The sequence below is a fragment of the Gasterosteus aculeatus genome, chromosome 6 (genome assembly GCF_964276395.1).
Source record: "Gasterosteus aculeatus chromosome 6, fGasAcu3.hap1.1, whole genome shotgun sequence".
In the NCBI taxonomy this organism is placed as follows: Eukaryota; Metazoa; Chordata; class Actinopteri; order Perciformes; family Gasterosteidae; genus Gasterosteus; species Gasterosteus aculeatus.
Genome location: NC_135693.1, coordinates 4,178,398 through 4,203,023, shown reverse-complemented (window position 1 = coordinate 4,203,023; position 24,626 = coordinate 4,178,398). Strand labels below are relative to the sequence as shown.

At 44.1% G+C, this 24,626-nt stretch overlaps 1 protein-coding gene across 1 annotated transcript in view; it reads left to right on the top strand.

Moving 5' to 3' along the window:
- Window positions 1-24,626, top strand: part of cdh23 (cadherin-related 23) — a 135,094-nt gene that overhangs the window by 22,958 nt on the left and 87,510 nt on the right. Inside the window, exons 4-6 of the mRNA XM_078104959.1 lie at window positions 7,811-7,953; window positions 8,181-8,228; window positions 8,554-8,646. Of these exons, the coding sequence (XP_077961085.1) occupies window positions 7,811-7,953; window positions 8,181-8,228; window positions 8,554-8,646 (284 nt within the window). The remainder of the gene's footprint in view (window positions 1-7,810; window positions 7,954-8,180; window positions 8,229-8,553; window positions 8,647-24,626) is intronic.

The following is a 24,626-nucleotide window of genomic DNA, read 5'->3' as shown; positions in this document are numbered from 1 at the left end:
CAACGGGTTGGCAGAGGAGGGAGATGAGGGTGAGAGGGGCTTCACGGCAGATGGGCATAAAAGAGTGAGATGAGGAAGATAGAGATGTGCTTGTGACTCTGCCCGAATAGATAAAGTCCAGCTGGCTTTGGTCTAGCCTGGCCAGTCAGTCAGCTCTACTGAGATGAGCTGGACCAGGCCGGGATCAGGCATGCTAGTGTGGTGTATGAAGCGCCATTCTACAACTGTTGCACCATGGGGACTGCTGAGAAACCACAAAACATGCCGCAATAAAGCTATATCTAGAAAGGGAATGGGAAAAGAAGCAGCAGAGGGGGCTTGATGCTAGTCTACATGGCAAGTGGATGTGGGCCACTGAACCGAGGTGGCAAATCAATTTTTATGCTAATTCTGAATGACATTTGAGGAAAATCTAACAAGGGTAAAAAAAAAGGCAGATTTGCCACAGCAGATTTTCATATTTGAATCAGCAACATCTGCTATTCGAGAGTTCCCTGCTGCAACAGCAGGGTTTCCCCTTTTTATTGAAATAAATCAAAGCCAGGCAGTATCTTTTTTTTCTGGCTTGCCTAAAAAATAGAAACTGAGCACATGCAATGTAGGAACAAAGCGCTGCTGAAGAACAATAACAGTGAGAGTTTATAGAAAATAAGTTTTCCATGCGTGTGCACAACTTATTATTCAAATGATAAATATAAAATGCATTTTGGACAGTGGCATTAAGCTGTGCCTGTGCCCTGCAGGTAACCCCGCCCCCGTCCTCACCCTTGTCCACCACAAGGAAAGCCCCGCTGATTCATCCAATCTTTGAATTACATTACAGGTCATTTAGCTGACGCTTTTATCCAAAGCGACTTGTATTTTTAAACCATGGCTTTTCATTTTAGGACACTTCGACATGGGGCAGCCGGGGCACAAACCACCAACCCTCTCTACCCGTGCGACCCGACGACCCCACATAGCTACATTTGTCGAGAGGTAGAGCCCTTGTTTTCTGAGGCAATGCTCCACATCTCCTTTCCAATGACGACCAGGTCCGGAGGTCAACTTTGAGTTGCCTCCGCTCCGGCTGCTGCCTTTCCCCAACATCACATCCACATCCGCAGGGCTGATAGGAACAACATCAGCACTATATTTCAGTTACACACAGTCCAGATCATAAACATGTAAACGGCAGAGAAATGGGAAAAGGCCAAAAGGGAGAGGCTTTTGTTTCAACGCCAGTGTGTGTGTATGTGTGTGTGTGTGTGTGTGTGTGTGTTGCTTCACAATGAAGGTGGCATGTTCCATTACCCGACCATGATTTAGCTCACTCTCAGGTAATAGTCAGCCCCGGTGGGGTCAGCAGCGGGCCAGTGCAGAGGAGACTGAGAGTATGGAGGGTAAAAAAGAGAAGGCAAATAACAGAATACGAATGGGATTAAGAACTGAAGTGGGCAGCGCGATTGGAAGAAAAGAGCAAGACTGATAAGAAAAGGGAAGAATCAGGCGGGCGGGGCAAAGGGCCAGTGTTGATGGACATTTTGGCATGTTGACAGGAGTGGTGGGATTTAGGGGGGGATGCGCGTGCGTTCGGGGGGCGGACGTCCTTTTTTGTGACAAAGACCGTCACAGCCCCAGTAGCATACCGCCACCTGTCCGCTCCCATCAACGCTGCCTGCGTCCCTCTGTCCGGCCTCCACGAGCGGGACGAGTGGATGACAAAAAGAAAAGAGAGGGAGAGAGCATTTGGGGGGAGGGGATGGGATAGAGAACGGCAGGAGTATGAGCTATCCTGCAGAGCTGCGCGTGAATCTGCAGTGACGGGCCTGCCGCTCCTCACCGATGTGCGGGACCACCGTCCGCTAATGTCCTTCACTGTCCTCCGACGTTCGCGATGTGATTGGTTAGTCACGGCCTTGTCGCTCAGTGTTTTCATCATCTCACCATTTGCGTTTATTAGAAAGCCAATTCCTGAGCTGGACATCTAATCACACGCGGGGTCCTCCTCGGTTGGTTTTGTACTGAGCTGGATCGGCCTCATCAAGTGAGTGATTCATGTCTGCACAGCCGAGGCAACTCCAACAATGTACTCTGATAACCTGATGACCAAAAACACTGCTTTATTTAAGTATAATCTTATGTACACATGAGTGTATTTTCTAATGACATCTTCTTCTTCATAGGAATCCCTTGATGCCTTTCTGCAAGCTTAGTAAAACAAAACTGACTTTGCTTTTTGTCTTTTCACAATTTAAAGAGTTGAGTTGAGGTTTTTTTAGGTTTTTTTTTATCACTTTATTTTTGCACAGCCTTTAGTGTATGTGTTATTCATTTAAAGGCTGCACACACATATTTAGGATGTGTGCGTATTTCTCACAGGAATGGCTAAAGTAAAGGCAGAGGGTGTTCTCCTCTCATCCGTGACAGATTTAGTCATAAATCTGTTGGATTAATACACGGCCTCCCAAGGACTCTCGCGCCGTGCGTTGTTGAAACACAGGAGTCACTTAAAGCCAGACTCCAGGCACTATTTGTCTTCGGCTCTCTCACGCATCACGGTTATTGATGTCACAAACACACACACATACACAGAGGAGAGAAGGCCAGTGAAAAACAGAGAAAATGAGCTAGATTTCTTTGGTCTCGTTTCAAAGGAGCCATTGAAATTCTTTGAGATAAAGTAGCTTTGTTCTAACAGACAATTGTAACTGCCTTTTTGAAGAGCAACATTTTTCATTCATATCCAATATTTGATAAATAAATTGTACTAATCTGAAGCAGGTCTGTCAGTATGAGAATAGGCACACAGATATGAAATAGAAAAGGCAGTGAACTTTTTCTTTCCTTCCGTCTTTTTTTCACGTTTTATTGCGTTCTGTCTCAATCGCCTCCCGGAGGAATAATTTGCCAACACTCCAAGGCTGTCTTCATCCTACAGGGAAATGAAGTGTATACTGAATTACCCCCAAACACTAAATCAGCATGCAACCTCTTTTCTGCTATTGAATATGCCCCCTGAAAAAATACACCTCTCTCTGTATGGAAATCGAGTTGTAAGCACTCAGTTTCTGGCCACACTGGCTGAATCTCTACACATTAACGCAGCACGCGGCACCGCTGGCAAAGAAAGGGGTGATGAGTTCATCTCTATCTTATTTGGGAAAAAAAGGTTTAATTTGTTGCCTGTTTGGCTGGAGGTGAGTGTGCAAGTTAATGCATGTGTCCCCAAGAGCTCTAAAAGATGGTCGATAGAATTCTTCATATGGAGTGACCGAAAACAGTGGTGAGCACACACTGGTGTGACTGCCAAGGTGCATTCAACACAAATGTGCAGCAAACATACGTACATTTCCACTATACTACATACAATTCCATATGTGGGTACCAGTTTATGTACGTTGTATGGAGCCTTCAGTGCATGGAATCCAGCACTCAACTTCTGTACTTGTGAATCAGAAACTGACCATCTTGTTGTAATTAGCCAAACGTTGTTTAAAGTGCTCTCTTGGTGCACGCTCCGGGCCTGTCAAACTCGCTCTTCTGCTGAAAAGTGTTTACGGTTTAGAGCCCCACTCTCCTAATCACAACTCATCTGTGTGATAGGTGCGAGGGCTTTCCATCATAGCTGCTGCTCTCTTCACGTGGCCGTCCATGAAGTGCCAAACGTTGCACTATGAAGTCTGAACCAAACACAGTTTTCTGGATGAGCTCATGCTGCAGCTAGCCGGAGACGGGGTTTGACTCCTTGAATTTTTGATGAGAGTGATTGAAGGCAGGCAGAAAGGCTTCAAGTCCGTGTTGCTGATGTGTTTGAAGGCCCTCTTTGTCAGTGGACAGACAATATAGTAACATGAGTGGCATCATACTGACTCATCAGCCAACCGATTGGATGACTTGCACCCGGAGGCTCTCCGGCCCCGCCTCAAGACAATACATCAAGTATTTATATGAAGCAGGTGAAGATCAAGATTCCTCTGGACTGTCCCCAGTCAGTCATCTCTCTACTTGGTTTTTAAAACATCTTTTATTTTATTGTTTTGCTGCTCTGATGGTACTAAACCCATATACCCGTTGAGCCTCTGTGCACCGTAAAAATCTGAGCTACAATTCACAACATGCGTGAAATTGCAGTCCTGACAGCGCCTGTCCCACTGAATCAGCGTTCAGATGAACGAGAGGTCTGAAGATGTCACCAACATAATGAACAGGGCTTTGGCCAATAGCCTCTTTTTCTTTTTCTCCTTCATCCCGAGGCCCCGGGGCAGCAACGAGCCGAGTCCCCGTCGAACGCGTGCATCGATCCAGCCGTGATTGATGTCCTCCGGCGGCGGATTCAGTGTCCCCATTGGCTCTCTTGCTTTTCCTAAAACATTATACCTAGTAAAACATGCGGCAGCCGCTGCATGCAGGTTAGCGAGTAGTTCATAGGCGTGGTCAGTTTGTGTGTGTTACGCCATTGCGTGCATCACCCTGACACAGGAAGCAGTGATGTTTCCTCAACACACCACATTGGCCATCTCCTTTCCTCTTCCTTTTAACTCTCTCCTCACTGTAATACTGCAATTGTTGATTTATTGTATCTCTGTGTTGGGAGGATTGATGTTTTCAGAACACTCATTTTTGTAAACGCTGATGGCTTTCTACCCATTTGAGGAAACCAGTTATTTATTCAGTTTTTGCCTCTTTTCCTGCGATGCCGTCTCACATATGAGAGGCATCAGTAAATCTAATTTTACTCATGTATTATCTTCTAAAAATATTTAGAAACACAAATTAAACGTGTTGCTAATTAAAACTGTGTGTTCTCAGAGTGGTTGTTTTTTAAATTAAGCACACATCTCTAAAGGGTCCATGGTTCAGCCCCCATGTGTCTCTAGCTTACCTCATTCTAATTAGCTCTGCTGTGGTCATTCTGATCTAAGCTTAATATGTTAATGCAGAAGGGTGTGCATTGCAGATTGAGTATTCAGGGGACAATGGGAGAGAAGGTGAGGTAGAGAGATGGTCCTCCAGCCCATCGCTCTTGTCATGAGAGCAGTGTTGCATAGAAGTGGAGAAGGGGAGGGACAATGTTAATGTGCACTGTATCATTCATAACAGTAATACTGGCATCACTTGCTGCTAAATAGCATCGTTTGTCAGCTTTGTGTCACAGTGTTTCAGATAAGCACTGGAGAGATTTATACACACACGATTTATACACACACACACACAGTAGACTTAAAACTTTTTCACAATATTTGAGGAATATTTCTGAATATATAGCAGAAGAGCTATAGTCAACATTGACCCTCAATACTTTTCCCTTATCTCATTTCAATTCTGAATATAACCAGAACCTTCAACCAAAACACTGTCCCTTAAACTAACCAAACTTAAGCCAGACAGAAATTAAGCCTCAACCGTCCCTAAAAATAACTGGTTGGCAACAGTATATTCTCTTCCTTTTATCATTCATTTGAGGAGATTTCATTCATTCAAATAAAGCCAAAAACATGGTCATACAATATTGAAGCTCTCCCCCATTTGAAAAAATGTTTTGACTACAAAGTAAAATTTAGTTTTTTACTATATTGCATCCATTATGCTTTTTTCAGACATGTTACTCAAAAACAATGAAACGCAATTGTAAAAGATTAGTAGAAAAAGAGTTTATTCAGTGCCCAATCTTAACCAAATGCTATTCTGCTGCACACGCACAGATGGAGGCATATTCTAGCATCCGGTCCAGCACATGGGCCAGATAATCCAACTGGTGTGCTCAATGGCTCTTAGTTTATCTCTTGTTTTCCTCAGTAAAAGTTAATCTTCCACAAAATTGTGGCTCTCATACATAGTCTTAGCCTCAATTGATTTGTTATCCTTCGCTCGAGTGTAAGTCTGCCACACGGAGCTAACTATTCCTCCACAGTCGGGAGGAAAGGAAAATCAGTTATTATTGATGACCATGAGGTAAAATGCTCAATTTGCACCGTCTTCAACCAAATTATAACTCATATTGAAAGCAGTTGAATTTGCATAAATCTCATTAGACGCAATGAGAGGAGTTCATAAATCGTCGTATTAATTAGTCATTTTTGACTCCCTTTCATTTGAAAATGGATGTATTAATAAGCCGAGGCAAGGAGGTGATTTTGAAGTCTAATTGGTCGTTGTGTTGAGCATTTTGGTGCGGAAAGGAAAGGCTTGATTCAGTTCAGCTTGACCTCTATTGTCTGACCGAGTACCAGTGGGAAGGGAGAGAAAAGATTTAATCCATCGTCCATCCACTCGTATTCAATACCCTCTTTTTGACTTTGTTGTAAATACCACAGCTCTGCACACCAACAGAACGTCTTCAGGACAGTGTACCTCTAAACATGTGTCTAGATTTAAGCAGTATGTTCTATTTATGTATAAGAAACATGATGCATATTCATAACCGCTGGGGTCCATTGTGTGTGATTGATGTCAGCATACCCTCCCTTTCAGTGCATAACACTATACCCTTCCTAAGCAGCTTGACACTGGACAGCAATGAGCCTTGACCCTGCGTTGAGGGGCCTCCGTCCAGCACGCTGGGTTAGTCCGGCTAATGTTGCTCCGCCTCTGGGTTTGATTAGCCGGCCTGTCTCTGCTCTGGTGTCTGTGACGAATGAGGTCAATGTACCACTGGAGCTCTATTTAAAAAAAAAAACCCTCCCTCATCTTTACCCTCGCTCGTGGTGGTGTGTTTGCGCTGCAACGACGAATCGATAAAAAACGATTATTAAAGGTGTTGGCAACGAATTTCATTATCGATTCGTTTATTACGCCACTCACGAGTCGCGGAGATGCGCGCGCAGCCGCAGCCGACGTAGAGGAACGAGCAGCGGCTGTTGTGAGTCACGTGGCGCAGCAGGGAAGTCTCTTCGACTTCAGTCGACCACGGTTTGGGAGCATTTTTCACACTAAATAAACAAATTGCAAAATATGCAAAGCCACCATGACGTGGCACGGGAGAACCACGTTGTTCCGTTTTGAAGTGAGGAACTTAACGCGCCTCCAGCGGCTCTTTAGCTTGTTCCTCGTTATCCAGCCGAACAAGCTAGCGTTAGCTCATTATTAACAGCAGTAAAGCAGGAGGGTTTAGTTAGCAATATCGGTTATTGTTGACAAATATATGTGTATGTTGTCATTTTAAAGTTAGTACACAGCACCAGCACTTGGTCATTTAAAGCCGTGTATAAAATATATTGGTGTATAAATTTACTTAAACTTGCACTATAATTATGATAGTATTTGAATGATTAAGTTAAGCTTCAAGGGAACATGGGCGAACATGTCAGTGAGTAAACATTATGACGTTTAAACTAATCCTGTATTTTTTTTATAAATTATTAGGTTCAAGCAGCAACCTGTTTGTGCACTTTTTGAAGTTTTTTTTGCACTGTTAATTTGCTAATTAATCCTTTTTTCAATGCTGTATTTTTATCCGATTAATTAAATCGATTGAATTGAAAAAATAATTGGCCGATCGTTAGTTGCGGCCTTAGCTGCGTGTGTGTGTTACGGCATCTTTACCCTGAACATGGAAATGCAGTTTGCTGTACTTGCATAACTTTCAATGGCCTCAATCTCTTCCCCATTCAGATCGTACAAACCCCTCAAAATAAGAGATGCAATGAAATGTTTATTGCACGCAACCTTTCCTACGGCTTAGTCGATTGACTTGATATCTACTTGATTAGAGCGTATTTGCAACGTATTGCTCTTTAGATATGTGAATATGAGGTCTCATAACAAATGAAATATCTTGTCTGACCTTTGACCCTGTATGACCCTTGACCTTTGTCTCTCTGTCTGGCAGGTTCCTCAGTGGCGCAGCTGAACGCACTTGATCCTGAGGGGGAACCTCTCATATATGGTGTTTCGGGAGAAGAGGCGGTGAGGTATTTTTCTGTCAACAAAGACACCGGCGTGGTCTGGCTCCGACAGCAGCTGGACCGTGAGGTATGACCACCCAGCAAACACACGGGCGCACGCTCACACATTACTCAACCAAATGCATTACATGGAAGAAAAGATTCTCTGGCCGATTTGGAAACAAGGAGATGGAATCGTGAATGATGAAAGAGTAGTGGAAAGTTGTGGGTTCAGAGTGGCTCTTCTATGTATCTTCAATGCGTTTCTGCTCCCCTGTTGTTCCCCATGTTTATGCCGATCTCTGTCTCCAACAGACCAAGTCAGAGATGCAGGTTGAATTCTTCGTGAGCGACTCTCAAGAGGTAAGAGAAAGATTTGCACTGTGATCACACCTGGATATGGCCTGACCAAATGTCAGAGAGACCTTCTCTCTCGCGGTTCATCTCCCTTTCACACGCATCTTTGTTTTGTCTTTGTCACATGTAATTATTTTGACACCTGTCTCACTCTTTTTATTCACTCAAATATACTGCTGTTCAACCTACTCTTCCTTCGTGGGTAATCGATCACACCCTTGTGCCTGTTTTCTTGGCTTTTCTGTACCCATTTTCACTGAATGCAGCTCTCTGACAACAAACTTGTGGAGGAGGATTGGCAATGGTTTCACCGACATGTTTCCTCCCTCAGGTGGTCAAAGACACAGTAAACATCCAGATTGGAGACGTGAACGACAATGCGCCAGTCTTCCACGGGCAGCCTTACACCGTCCGCATCCCAGAGGTGAGGCTCACACAAATGTATGCACGGTATAAATCAATGATTCTCTAAACCAGGGTTTCCACACTTTTTGGGCTCGCAAACTGCTTTTTTTAGCGACCAAGTCATGGATCTACCTACATTAACAATGTCAAATATCTATTTATTTATTTATATGTATACTGAGTATACTTTACATTTGCAATATATGTTTGCATACCTGTATACTTTTGGCCTGAGGTGTCAACCATTTGCAGTCGACCTTCCAATGTCCCTGTTTGTGACAATAATTACAAACCTTTCTGCATTATGCAGATTGCTACCGCCTTTAACCCGGGAACGTTTACCATGCTTATGTCATGACTCCCCACCACAGGCAGCGCCAACGCCTCTTTTACCATCATCAGCCTGGTGATCTCCAACTCCACCAATCACTATGCTGACAATATATACAAACATATGCATCTTCCAAACAAATGCGCTATAAGAAAGAAAATTACACAACAGCAAAAAGGGATTACACACGCCTGGCGCTGATAGAGGAAATTCAGGCGAACCCCAAGACATTTTGTGACGTCGGACTTTCCATAGAACCAAAGACCAACAGGCTGAACCAACTAAAACGAGAAAATAAATGATGACTTGCACTGATTTGGATTCCGGCAGGGTTGCATTTGAATGAAATTAAACATGTTCGTTAGTAAGCGAGGATCGCTAATTATCACTACAAAGTCTTCCACTAGCTCCTGCGGTCGACCACGCATGCAGCTGATCCACCAGCACGACCTATTGAGCACTCCCACCCTAAACAATGACGCCAGCAGAAGAACTGACCAACCAAAGAATCGTTTTCTCACAGATCTACTACTATAAAGTGGTGAGGTCCTCTTCCTAAATTTGAGAAGAAAAATGTACCTCAATATTTTAACATTGTAACGTCAGTGGTTACACCCAGTTTGTGGTGACAGTTCCCAGTGTTTCAGTCCCTGTTGCTCTGGAAATGGCTGCGTCTAGCTGCGTCTAGCTGTCATGGGCTGATCATGGGATTTGAGGAGTTGTCTTCTAGCTCATATTTAGAGCTTTTGCACAGCCTCCTTTTAGGGAATTGACTCACTGCAGTGCAGACCTCAATCTATTTCCTTGGTTCTCTGTCCCCTGAATCTGCTACCTCCCTTCTCGGCTCTCTCCATCTTCCTCTCTCCTCTTTGCCCTCTCCCTCATCTAATCCTTAATGGAAGTAATTGCCAGAGTGGAGTGGAAGACTTCAAACAGTAGCTGATATCCCAACACAAACAGACACACACACACACACACACACGTATCTTGCTGTTTATATTGAGCACACACCCCTTCCTGAGTCCTCACCAAATCTTCAAAGCCACTGACTTTTTCTCTCCCCAATCCATAAATTCAGGCAAATAAATGGGAGATAGAAGAACTGCGAAGACGAGGCGGTTTAGACCACCCACCACTTCTCTCAGGCCAATGCAGCCGCTGCTCAGCTGTGGCGAACTCGGATGTACGCAGTCCACAGACAGACTTTCAAAGCTCTGCAAACAATATGCTTGAGTTTCCAGAAAGCCTGCAGTCGCTCACATAGTGTTAGTTCCCCTACATCAGTAAGTGAATTACTGCTCTTGTCCGTCGTCGTGGTGCTGGCAGAATTTAAGCTTTTTATTTGAGGACAATGTGTTTGTGGCAATATATCAGACTCTTGTAAACACTAGACACGCCAATCAGTCTGGTATCATTGACCTTCCCCTGCACTGAACCCTCAGCTGATGCCTGCAGCAGTGAAAATGAAATATGAAAAGCTTATGTATGTGTGCACAGAGTGAGACTAATGCAGGTGCAATGTGCTTTTATCACTAATCAGCTTGTTTGTTATTGAGACCGTCTTGATAAATCCAATATTTTATTAATATTGTCTGTGGTGCTTACAGTCCACGGAGAGCTCTCCATTAAAGCCTTTGTTTTCTTCCCAGTGGAAGAGGGATTTTGGGGGCGATGTTCATTTAGGAGTCAGTTTGCTCCTAATTGTACCATGTTTCCTCGCCCGCTCCTGTCCTCACCTGATCTTGTTTTCCCCTTAACTTTCACTCCTGCACTTAAATGGCCTCATTGCCTTTTATCGTGACCCTAACAGAATTCTGTCAGCCAAAGCAAACATGCTGCAGCATCGCTCCATCCCGCCGTCACTCACTGGACATGCCTGAGTAACTGATGGTTAGAGTACAATCAGCACTACTAGACAGTGCTGCTGGATTTCAGCACAGAGAGATGGATGTAAAAGCTTGATGGATTTCAAGGATGACAAAGTAGCCAAAGCAAAAGAAGAGTTGTGGACCGATGGAATTAAACACAGAGATCGAACAGATTGACAGAAGCCAGGGCCGAACAGAAGAGCGCTCGGGGGGGGGGGTATATAGAGATCAGCTCAGCAGCGAGCAGATGATGCAATGTGAGCGGCAAGGTGAGCAGTGCAGTAGGGAGAGTGGGGGAGAGTACGCGTAAATGTCGTTTTAATTTGTAGAGCCATAAAGAGGGTGAAAGGGAGCAGGTGGGCCGCCAGCATTCCCTCTGTCAGCGCTAATGAGCTGGCCAGATTTACAGCATCCACACACTCAGGCGGACAGCGGCAGACTGGCTGCAAGGAGAGAAGGCCGTCGCCAGATATAATAATAATGTTGATAGAAAGAGCAGATGGGCCACAACCCAAAGCCGTTTTTGCATGAGATGATGGAGTGAGCATACAACACTCACAAGTGTTTTTCACACTCCCTAAGCGCGACAGGTAGTGCTCCTATCTACCGAGTCTGCGCAGGGCTGAACTGTCTGTAATGTTCTGTATTTGAGATTGTGTTTTCTTTGGCTCAGAATGAGCCTGTGAGATCTTCACGCGGAGCCTGCGTCCATGTTTCTACAGTGGCTCAGAATGGACAAACCAAACACTGGCTCTAGATGGGACCATTTGTGATTTCACCGAAGCCGTGCTACAACCGTGGCACCTTGCTACGAGTTCTGTTGGTTGCGATCTTCCCCCACCGGAGTTTGCCAAATCCTACACACTGTACCTTTTAAAATGGCCTTTGTATTGCATTGTCCTACACGCACATGGCATTTGTGTATCATACACATTCACCTCCCATATATTTAGTCATTCCTTATACTTGTTTTACTACCATTTGGCAGTGTAAAGTTTGCTTCTTTTTTGGCGTTGAATCCCTGCACTTTTAGCTTAGTCGTAGCTTTTCACAATTTAGATATCATCTCTTTTCACATCCTCCTACCAATACTCCTGTTCGTCCTCGACTACAGTAAATATACGCAGTTCTGTGGAATCCTGCCTTTGATAACAGGTTGTATTGAATCAGCCAAACCAACACTTTCATGCAGCGCATAGATGGATTAAATGTATTGGGAGACAGGCAAGAGGCTCCAAGTGATAAGACATCCAAACTTTATCTGTTTACTGCCTCTGAGGTATGTCAGGCAGGTGAGCAAATCCCTCCTCAGCCTCTATTTTCTATCAGCCATATCTCAATGTCCCCCTCTAACCGACAGTAAGCTCTGATGAACTACGGCTGATGTCATGGAGGAGGGCTTCCCAAGGTGGAAACCCCTCGGGTGAAAGTCAGACATCTAGACAAAGACGAGACATGCAGTCCGGTCTGATTCAATGTGAAGAACAACTTTTTATTTCTTAAGAATCCCACAAAAGAAGATGTGTATCCTCAGCAGTTCTTGCTAAAATAATCAGAAGTAACTGTTTGATTACTGCACAAGAACTCAAACCTCATCCACTGCCGTTCATGACTTGGATCATCAGACCATTGAGTCTCAAACCTTTGGCTCCTACTTCCTCTGACAAACGTCTGATGAAGAGTATGACAGCATTTCAAGCACACGCGCACGCAAATGTGCTGTTATTTGAGATAATATTGGCAGAGTGTGTTTGAGAGCTCCTATTACGCCTGTGAATGAGCTGCTTAGTGCTCGGTGGGGGCTCTGGCAGCAAAACAGAGGCACCTGCTATTTGATGTACCCTCTGTCGCTGTCAGGTACAACATAGACGAATCCGTTCTTTGCCTTTTTTGCCTCTTCTGAAGGCTGAATTAATCCGTAACATTTTATCGCCCTGCGCCCTGTCGACACGTTCCAGCATCCAACGGTTTCCAATTTGTTTACCAGGTTACAGATATTTCTGCTCTAAAGCAGATTTTCCAGTGTGTGGAGGACTAATAGTGTCGCAAGGTTCAGGGGAACTTAAAACAAAAATCCCTGGTGGAATACATCTCTTATGAAAATACAGTCATATTTGTTTCTAAACACATGCTGTCTTTTTGACACACAAACACACACATACGCCTCCTCCTAGAAGTTGGATTTAGCCAGTAATGATTTCAGTATCATCTCTCCTGGTCCAGTGTAATTGAATCCAGCAACTGAGCCGAGTGGTGGCTGGTTGACAGGCGCAGCTCTCAAAGAGAATTCTGCCTGACACTAAGACCCTGAGCCCCATAGGGAGGATTTAGGGAGAAAGGGAGGAAAAATGGATAAAGCGAGAAGGTTAAATGGGAAGCAGTCAATATTTTACTCTTCTCGGGCTCCATTTATAACATTCCCGTATACAGATCTGGTGCTAGAACCCGACTTTAAGCAAGTTGCGGCTCCTCGAAAAAATATCACATTTGAGGAAGTTTACAGCAGACATTTCCTCTGGCTTTTGATGGCAAATGAGAAAGCGCTCCAGAAGTCATGAATACGATTATCAAGAAAAGGCTATAAGGAATGCAATCTTAAGATCTTTTCTCCGGCTACCCGTGTGATTATGTCTGATTATAGCGCAGCACGTGATCATCCACTACAGACTCCTCCATTTTTTTTTATACATTACCAATAAAGTTCATGTGTGGCGAGCACCTTCTGGAAGGAGTGAGTGCGCGTGAACGGTGATTCATTTGTGGACTTAAAGCCTTTCAGGGTAAGTGGTAGCTTAAGTCAGTTGTCAGAGGAGATGTCGGCCCTGTTGAGCAATTCTTTCCGCGCATCCTTTCCAGTCCAGGGGTTAAAGCAACAAGCGCTGTCACTCGTCCAGGTAAATCACCTGCCCCCCCCCCCTCTTAATCTTCCTGTCATTTACTTTATCCCACTGAGCATGAAGAGCACCTTGATTTGCGTGATGTGCTGAGATGGGCGCAGATTCGTCTGTCCAAAAAAAGCGGAAGCTTGTGTTTGCGAGTGACCATCAAAAGTGTGTTGTTTTTCTGGGGGGGGGTGGAAGTAGCAGGAGAAGCAATGGGAGCACACAAGAAAAAGACTGCCGGAGAAGGGGGAGATTGAAGGGGGGGAGAGAGAGCTGCGAGCACTCCCAAAATCCATTAAAGTTTGATTCACCCACTCCTCAGTCTTTGAATAAATCAACCTGTCGTCCCTTCGCTCCCTTTCTTCCCTCCCCTCCCCGGGCCATTGGTGCTCTCCTCCCCACTAACACTCACCTGGTGTCATTTTGAATCCTGACAAGGCTTTGCCAACACTGAAGCTGTTGTGCGTGTCGTCGGTGCGTGTACATCTTTCAGCGGATCTCTTTGTGTCTCCCGCAAGAACAAACAGGAAAGCGCTGCAGAATGCCGCGCACACACAAGTTGTCCCTTCACCCTCACCGGGGGCCCCCGTTTGGCATTATGCAAATTCCCCAGCGTCTTCCTCAGTGTTTCAATCTGCACCTCCCCCTCACTGTTCCTCACACCGTGGCTAGATTTTCCTTAATAGAGTTTTATAGCCCTTCCAATTTTTCCAAATCTGTTTTGGCTGTCACTTCAATAATTGAGATGGTATGGAGAAAGGCATTAAAGAAAAATAACGCATTATAGAGAAGTATGAATAAAGGAATGGGAATCTGTCTCGTTGGAGAGAGGCATACCTATACGAGAGCCCTCTGCAGACTCAAATATGATTCACTCTTTTGTTCTCTTTCACATTTCACTTAAACAAATCCGATAGTTTTTGTTTTGCTGCTGCTTCTACTGTTCAATTTAGACCTCACATCCCTCAGAGTGTTGCAGCAGGCAAACATGACAACTACAACAAACATTCGCTCAAACTAATTAAGGTGGCAAACAGATGTTTGAGCTTCATCTCTGTCAGTCTCTGCTACATTTTCCTCCTTTGGAGTCTGATGGCGTCTTCATTTTGCACACCAGCTTCTCTCCCACTAGCTAAGGGGAATGACTGTGGCTCTATTGGTCAGTCTGTTTTAACATTATGGTTCTCAGTAAGACGTACACCCGCCCGAACACACACACACACACACACACACACACACACAAACACCGAAGAATATAAAATGAGCAGATGGGTCCCGCTGAGCTTTTACCCTTTGCATTTTGGCCACTTTATGGACTTTTGCTCTACTGTGGCTGTAAGTTTAAGCCCAAAATGTTGACTTTGCATGAGGCACATATCTGGGTAACTGATGGTTAGAGGTTGGTCGCAAAAGGCACATGTTTGATCCACACAGGCTGAACCGGTTGGTTTCAATAGAATCACCTTTACATGTTACATCTTGACCCCCATAAAAAATGCTTTGGGCGTTGTGACTGAATCTTCATGCACGCATATGATCAAACATGCATATGCCTCAGTTTCTTCTATTACGGTCAGGTGTACTAAACACGTCATCAGTGCTCCCTCCTGGTAGACCGTTAGACTCTGCAACAGCGCGGTGACACTGATTGGAACAATCCTGGGTTTGTAACGCGAGGTACCATCAACTTTCTGAGACTCGTCACATGCTTTCGTTCTTCATGTGAGAAGCGTCCTTTTCTTTTCCCGTGGTCGCCACCTCACGTGGATACCAGCAGACGTCACCCGGGTCCCTGCTCAATGGTCTTCTACCCCCCTGGTTGCTCCTCCTTAATGGTGGGAACACCACATTTCCCACCATTAGTGCTTTGATGCATAATTGAGTTGTACGTTGGGCTGCCTCTTATCTCCAGTCTTTCTTCTGGGACCCCCGTCCCACCCTCTCTCCGCCCCCATCAGTAACCGGCTTTTAATAACGAAGGTGGGTTAACAGTGGAAAAGACAAAAAGGAAAGGGATTGATAAAAGTCGTTATAGGAGTAGGAGGGAGATTTGATTGTAACACGGCTACCTGAGGCAAGTGTTCAGCTTTTGCTACTAAATGCTGTTATGACATTTTGCCTGAGTGAAGGGGATTGAGACAGCTGAAGACACAGACATTCCTCCCCCCTCCTCTCATTGAGCACTCCATTACTGGTGTCGCTTTTCATCAACGAGATGTGATCTAATTTGACAGCGTCACATTCCATTAATTGAGATGAAGAGAGAAATGAAAGGGAAATGAGAAATAACAGGTTGCTTTGTTGTAGGAAGTACCAAATATCCATGTAATGATCTCTTTATTCACGAGCTGATTGCACATTGGCATTTTTTATTAGTTTCTTTGGCCCCAGGGTTTTCCACCAGAGTTTAATATGCACACAGCTTACACAGTGTAGACCTTCGGTACATTTAGCTGCCTTTTGTCTTGAACACGTCAATCTTCCTCCATGCAGCACTACTTCTTTGCTCGCTGATCTCTCCGTCCCCACTCCTCTGTGCTGCAGAGCTACATGAAGTGATTGCAAACGGACCCCGGCAGTGCCGCGGTTTCTCTGTGCGAGCTCTGTCAGCCCCGATCTGTTTGTCTTTCTGCATGTGACTCCGCATTTTGCTCAGTGCAGTTATGTTCTATTCAGTGCGATCGACTCGTGGACGTGGCTCCCTTTAAGTTCAGTACTGTACCAATATTCTTTACTTTGTCACAGAATACAGAATCCACACGTACCTTTTAGAGAGGAGCAGACCTTTACACTGGTTAAACCGTCCACAGTAAAGCTGAGACTAATGAGGGCGCACGTTAGATTTACACTTGCTTTTACCATGTGTTGTAAAATAGAAGAGATGTGTTTCTATCTTTTGCAGTTGAGTTTAGTGCAGTACAGATAAGGCCAATGTTTTGAGACAAATATGCTCTACTGGCACAGCCTTTTTTATTTTTCGTCGTGGCCGTCAGGTTAGCAGATGTATTGCTGACCTGCTGACCAGAGTAAAAGTGAATTAAGTCGTTGTAGCAGATTGTGATTTCAGGGCTGTGGTTTCGGAATTAAATTCCCATTTCTACCGTGATTTTTCTGCCCATTACTTCTCCTTCTCATCTTTGATCCGTCACAGTTTTCACCGATCACACAAATCAAAAAAGCCAGCATAACAATCCTGTCGTATTAGTTTCTTAGCTTGAAAACAGATGGAGGCATTCTGATGCTCTTGTTGTGTGGTCAGAGAAATGGGAGGTATGAGTTTAAGCTTTGCGCGCGCGCGCACACACACACACACACACACACACGCGCGTTGTGCTTTGGGGAGTAACCACTGACTTTCTAGAAAAACTGGAATAAGTGGAATTAAATGGATCTAGGGTCATGGTGCAGGAGGGAAGCAGCCTGGATATACGTACTGATGTACCTGCAATTGCTGGAAGTCTGTGAATTATGCATTGGGAGGGCAGCATGTCCATCTCTGCTTGTGTCTGTCTGCAGAGACATTGAGACTCCTGGAGGCCCATCTGCCCTCAGGACAGCCTGCGCCGCAGGCTGCAGATAGAAGGAGTTGTTGATACAGAGTTTAGTGTGTACGACCGGACTGCAGAGCGGAGAGATCCAGGGGGGCAGAGTTGACGATGAAGCGAAAACACACAAGAGGCTTGAAAATGAACAGATTCACTGATATAAGGAGGAGAGGCAGCAGGGAAAAGAGAGTAATCTTCTTTTCAAAAGGCAGAGTGCATTGAATCCCATGTGATGTTGCTGAGATGCCTCAGGAGCAAGTTGGGCTTGTTTTAGGATGTGCTGTGTAAGGGGCAGCTCCCCCTGGTCATCGGCCACAGACACTGCTGCTGTTGCATAAGGAGGAACCTCAGCAGCATAGTAACGCTGTCTGCTTCCAAAACAAAGCCTGGTTACTTTGTTAGGGCAGAGTGGAGAGACCCGGAGCTCCAAGCAGGGAAACTGACATGCAAAGAGGTTTTACGGTCGCCGACGTCACTTTGTGATGTGGAAACGTTTTGATTTTTAACACTTCATGCAGGTTTTTTTCTCTTGGCAAACTTGATTTTCAAGGTGCAGACATTCGTGACTCCAAAATTCTCGGGAGACCATGTCAATCATCACAATCTTTACAAGAAGGTAAATGTCAGAAGTTTGGAAAAAGTCACATGTGGTCTCTATTGGGTTGTGGTCTGTGGTCTGGCTTTATTGAGTGATTTTGCAACATGGAGAACAATATATCTTATCCATATGTATCTATTAATCAGTGGTCAATATGTTGATGTACTGTCTAACCAGAGGTGTTCTCCTTTTTCTCTGTGGTTGTGTGAACTAGAGCATGGATTAGGCCGACTTTTTCTGACCGAGCCCGGCCCGCGTCCGACAGAGTTGGGCCCGAGTCCGACCCGAGTCCGACAGCCTTTAAACTATTTTGTCCGAACCCGGCTATTTATTTTTTAATAAATAGCCTGCCTTTATTAAACTCAGGCATCAACAGATAAATATACTCGCTCAAACAAACAAGCGCTGCTAAACGCACGAGCACGTTGACAATAAATTATAAACAATGCAAAAACGGAGAAATAGAATACACACGACACAAAACTATGTACATTTTAAATATGGAATGTTCAATGCCTTATCGCGCTGATGTGTCCGAGCCCGACCCGAGCCAGACTATATTTTCTAAATATTTATCCGAACACGGCCCGACCTGTCGGTTCCCGACGGGTCCCGACGGGACGTTCTTTTGGAGGTCCATTTTCAATCCTGCTGATTTAGGGGCGCTGCACCAGTCTTCAGTCTAAATCTCTTCCCATGCAATTTCCTTCATCTCTCCCCTCCACAACGTTTCCCTCGTTCCCACTGAATTCTAATCCGACCACTTGTGCTGCCGCTTGACTAAAGTTACCACTCAATGTATTATAGAGCTTTGTGACTGTTCCAGATGTGTACCTTCACAGGTGTTTGCCCTCCATGTGAAAAATAAAAGATGATGCTGCAGCATGCACAGGCTTATTGAACAATGCACATCATCAGGTGACTCGATGCTAAGGAAGCTGCACCGGCTCATGGATGTTGGCCGACTCGAGGTCGCACACCCCTGGAATGCACTCGCACTAACACAACCCCCCGAGTGGCCTACGTACACAAGCTCAGACAACGCATCGCTTCGACTGGTCCCTGGGTCCCCAATGTCTTTAAAAGAAAGCGTGGACTGATTAAAGTCAGAGTTGTGAGGGAAACTGTGAAAAATCTGACTGAATAAATAAATAAAGCGTGTGTCTTGCCCCTCTAGGCATCAGCCGTTTATATGATAATCAGCTCCACTCTAATTTGCATTTCATTTTTTTCTAAAAATGAGAAGTGGAAAAGAACTGGACCGATTATGTAGGAGAACAAGATATTCTATTGGCGGAGAGGCAAACAAGCTTTTTATATTTTACCTTTCACTGTCTTTCATCTTTTTTTCTGGTTTATGTCAATGGGACTTTTCCTCACGGACCACCCGGGTCATAATAAGAATATATATTTTCTGTCGCACTAGTGCATGTTCATATGTATTCCAGTGTGTTTCTACACAGTTGCACCTACTTGAGGTTTTGAGAGGCAGCCACCAGCTGGGCTGTATTATAGTTTAGTAAAGTTTCCACAACAACAAAGAAAATAAATTACTGTTCCTTTAGGATTGTTCTGCATGAATGGGGCTTATTTTTCAAACACTAGACATAATGCACAGAACCATACACACAAATAGCAGAAAACACTTCATTCTAAACTATATAACAATTCATAAAAACACAATTTGTTACCTTATTGCTCACATGGTCCACACAATCTACACCACTTGATGCATTGTCATTGTACATGACAAGTACATGACTTTATTAAGCGCAGCGTACAACAACAGTACGTGATTAAAATATGTATTCATCCACATTTAAATCAATAAATCAAAATCCGAAAAAATAATTCACATTAATTTATGGAGACAAAAAGAAATTAAATTAAAAATGTATTTGAAATCTTTAAGTTGAAAAGCCACAGCTAGTTTTGATTGGCATGTTTGGAGCCTGCAGCTACGACTTCGTGCAACGCAAGTTCTGTGTCACAGAATATAAAGTAAAAATAAAGTGTCTCGGATTAAATGTTGATGAAATGTGTTTACACATTTACACATTAACACGACAATAGCTTACAGTGATTTTGATACATCGTTTGTTAAAAAAGCTAAAAGCTCCACATACGGATGTCCTAGTTCTAAAAGTTAATCTGCCTTATGTATTGTTAAAAGAATATAATTTCAACCGGGAACATGTGTCCTTTGTGCTTAAGTCATCCCAACCCACTGCCTTCTCACAGAAGAAAACTAAACCGTTCATTTTGTACCTAATACATGTCAGCACAAAAGGGGGGGGGGGGGGGGGGGCGTTCTCTCCTCTCATCTCTTACATGCATACTGTAACCTAACAGAGTACAGGGGAGTGAAGCACTGTTGCAGGGGGGACTGACTTCAGCCACGTATCTTGGTATTTGGTTTTCTCTCGAGTTATTGAGGTTAGTTAATCTGACGCGGGAATTTTTCATGATAAGCGTTAAATTCAAATTAAAAGCTGCAAACTGAACGTTTAATTTTTAGAACCTAATAAGACTGCCAAATCTTAAACATTAGCATGCGTCCATATAATCTATATAATGCGTCCATATATATATTATGTGTGTCGTATTATCTCCCAATAGCTGCTTGCTATATTCACCATATTAACCTTAATAAGTTAATCAGCATACATAAAATGAATACTGATTGTAAAAAAAGGCTGACCGTTGGGTGTAGTAAATACCAAAAAGGAGGTTGCTCACTGACATTGCTATAAACCACCTTTAGATTAGAGTTAACTTCCTCTTTTAGTATTCTCGATTGAGATGGATAACTTTCCTCAAACGATAAAAGGGGTGCCGGTGTGGCCCGTCCTTGTACCCTTCCTCGGGGATCCAGCCATCTGTCACTCTTTCTGGCTCTGCGGATCCCTGCGGCATGCCGGACCTGATTACTTTTACATTTGAACAAACAGTCCTGGCTCTTTGGGGGCATTCAGCCTTGAGCTCTGACAAAGGTGATGCAGTTGGTGGAGAAAGAGGGATCAGGAGATAAAGACATTTGTTGTTTCTTTCTCTGCAGATAAAAGGAGCTGTTCCCACCTATTCACACAGGCGCATCATCATCCACAGGCTACAATGGTTCCCTGTCCCCTTAAACCACTGGTGCCCACACTTTCACGGCTCGCAAGCTACTTTTCAACTGACCAGGTCATGGCACCCGATGGGGCGGGCTCGGGGGGGCGGCGGTAGTAGCGGAAGTAGCGGCAACCAAACAACAAGCACAAAACGAGTCGATATAAGCAAAACAACGATCCTCTCACCAATGTCAGAAGGAGGGAACCGTCACAAGCATCCCACACATTCTTGGTCATTACCAAGCATTAGTTTGGGATTTTTATCGATTGCACGCAATCTACTGTTACTTCGCGATCGACCTGCCTTAAACCATCACTGCTGCCTCAAATTTGATGATCCCAATTAGGACCTAAATTCTTCTAAATTGAATCCCAACGTCGACGGCCATTGAGGCGAGTACCACACAAAGTGGTCCTGAATCTAATGAATACACACACACAGACTCACATTCATAGACTGTCCTTGCCTTTCAAAAGCGTGGGATAATTTTGTTCGCCTGAGTGCTTCCTTCAGAAAATCACCCATCGCTTAACAATGACACCGAGTGGACGAGAGGGAAGCCGTCCACCAGCGAGATGGGAAAAAGCTTAATGTGTCACCTTTGTTGACATCGGTTTCCCTACACTATACTCCGACTTTCTGTTTGTTGTGTTAGGTCTTCATCACCAGTTTAACACAAATGCATTGGGTAAAAGAGGTCAAATAAATTACCACAAAACAAGGCTAACTGCTGGTAGAATAGGAAGAAGATATTAATGGCAGCGCTTTGTGGGAAATGCATAAAAAACATTGCCAGTCCAGGTTTTGGACCATTTGATTTTTCTGAAGGGACAAATTATTAAAAACAAGAGTTACAATATTTAGGATGAGCTATAGATACGCATAGAAACATACGTGCCTTGATAAGGTTGTTTTAGGAGATTCACCCATCGGCAAGCTTTTATTCCGGTTGGACTTGAAGGTTTGTTTACCCACCACACTTTAAGCACCCTATTTACCAGAAATGATATTTCTTCCAAGTTTCTTTTCTAAATCTAGGGTTGGTAATATATTCTCACAAGCTGCCAGCTGCACAGCAGTGGGTACTAACGATAGAGTTTACATTTATATAACATCAATTTCTTTTGAGGGAGTCCTGTCGGTGCTGCCGACTTTGCCACTTTCTCGCCACACGTAGCGCCGCTCAGCGCTGGTGCTGCTTCTATCAGAAAATGTTTGGCAGCACCGGACTGGGTGCTTCTGCTAGTAGTGAACTTAGCAGTAGCAGGTTTTTAAATTGAAGGGCTTTATGAGCGGGGTTAACGCGTGGTGATATCCCGGGTCCAAACAAGAGGACTGCAGCTAGGTTTCACAAGGAAAGCGTGGGCTTTAAATAAACCCTCGTCACAACTGTTTCCACGAGTGGAGTTAGGATGGCAGACATCTGAGACATCTTTTATGAGAAGAGCCGTCTGGCTTGTGGATTATTGCTATGACACATGATTTAAAGTAGGTACTATGGCCCCCTTGGGCCTGATGGCTCATTTTACCAGGGACACGGCTGGGCTTCTGCGCAGACGGCATATTTACGTTGATGGTTGAACTATTAACGTGTTCCTGAGTTTGGGATGAACACACAGTTGTGGGATCAAGTCATTGCTCGGTCCTCTAGACAGTTTTCACCATTGTAGAAAACCACTGAGCGACAGTTTATTCTTTAATCTGTATGTCCTAAAGCGTTTGTATTGCAAGCGTGATTCGGGATCTTATTCATTATTATACAGTACACACACAGTACACAAGCGTTTTAATTGTACTAGATGCAGTTTTGAAGAAAGCTAAGCCAAACTACGGAGTTCTGCCCAGTATAAATCATTTTTGTATAATTTTTCCCTTTTTACTGTTAGAGCCTTGCAGATGAAGGACACTTAGTCTTGTTTCAGAACCGGTGAATTATTGATAAGCTAATTTCAAAAGTGAAAAATGGCTTTGTTTGTCACCTTGTGATTCATTTAAGTGTTCTCTGGATTCACCTGCTTCAGCATGTCTGTCGAAGCTGCATGCTGTGTAATCATTACCATCACCTATTTATATTCTTGTTATGTATCCATCACATGGTTGTTCATGAATTTGATGGATTCATTTGTTATTCAATTCTCCTCGCTTATATGTCTCATTAATCATGTTCTTACTTAAAGTTGCAGGCTGAGGGGTTATGATGACTTATATTGCGTATATCGGAGTTTATTTTGCCCTGAAAAACTGAAACGGGAGTCATTAAGGTACACAGCTGATGTGATAAAGGTTTTTAAAAACGGGTACACAGTGGCACTTATGCGTTATAATCTTTATATTATCTGTTGGTATGTTGCTTCACCCTGTATCCTGGCGGTGGGACGAAAATGGTACTTGGTGAAGAACTCTACCCAAATATTTCATCATGTAGTAAGAAGTGAAATGATGTTTCTTAGCTGCGCTTGTGGTTTTTGCTGCACATGTGAACAGCATATAGTGTATTAGCATACTCACAGTAAACTTGCTATCCCCAAGAAGAAAAGCTGTGTTCAGACTTTTCCAGGTTTGTCCATCTGATTTGCCCATGCTGAGGTCTGAGTCACCAGGGACTGGGAGGTATCTGCAGACGCAGCACTAGAACAACTGTTCAGGTGTCCTGTTAGATGTTTACAGACACCTAATAAAGCTGATGGACATGAACAGTTTGCATGCTCTTTCAACTGAAGCCTTTTGACGATAGATATTTTTCTTCTCTCACATGTCGCTTAATTCTACAGCTTCTTTTTCTCGTCACTTGTGATAAGCTGCCTCGCGTCGGTCAGAATAATGTCAGTGGCAGTTTAACAAAGCGCCTCATGTGGGAGGCTTGGACGGAGGGACAAAGGTCGGGAGAGGCAAGCAGGGAAATGGTGAGCATTGGCGGTACAATCACATGCCTGCTGGGTTGGAAGCGGAGCGCAGACAGCCAGGGAGGAACTCAGAACCTTGTGAGCAGCGTAGGTGTAATCATGGCTCTATTGTAGAGAACAGCTGGGCCTCTGGAGCCGTGAGCCACAGGAGGTCAGAGCCTGCAAATCACCATGTCTTTAACATTTCTGACAAAATAAGAGCAGAGCATTGCACTTAAAGGTATGTGGGCTTGCAATAGCCTTTACCAGGGAGAACAAGTCAACTTCACTTCAAATGGTGGTAATTGACTTTTGACTGCCATTTCTTACTTAATCAACCGGAGCCGGAGCACAATAGCTCGCTTGATGCAACGCCTACGTAAGGATGAAGTAATATTAACGATCTCGTCAGTAGCTCGGTTGATCGGTTGGTCATTTATTTTATCAGAGGTACTTTCGTCCGGTGTTGAGTCTCACTCCTGCCCAAAGTTTTCCATTTGCACTCATTGGTAAAGGAGCTCAATTCGTCAGGAGGGTCAATCAATAGACATTACAGAGCAGCATCTTTTGCTTACCATTAACGATTTGTTGCGAAAATCTCAGGTTGAATATGTGACATTTTCCCGAGCATAAAATCAATGTGTCTGTATTGTAAATATAATAGAAAGCAAATCTTGAGCAGATGAAGTCCGTAAGCATTGGGAGGGCAACTGGCATCAATGTGAAATAGTACTTAAAGGGCCGTTTCGCGTAATCTTCTCGGTGATGATGTGAGCCAA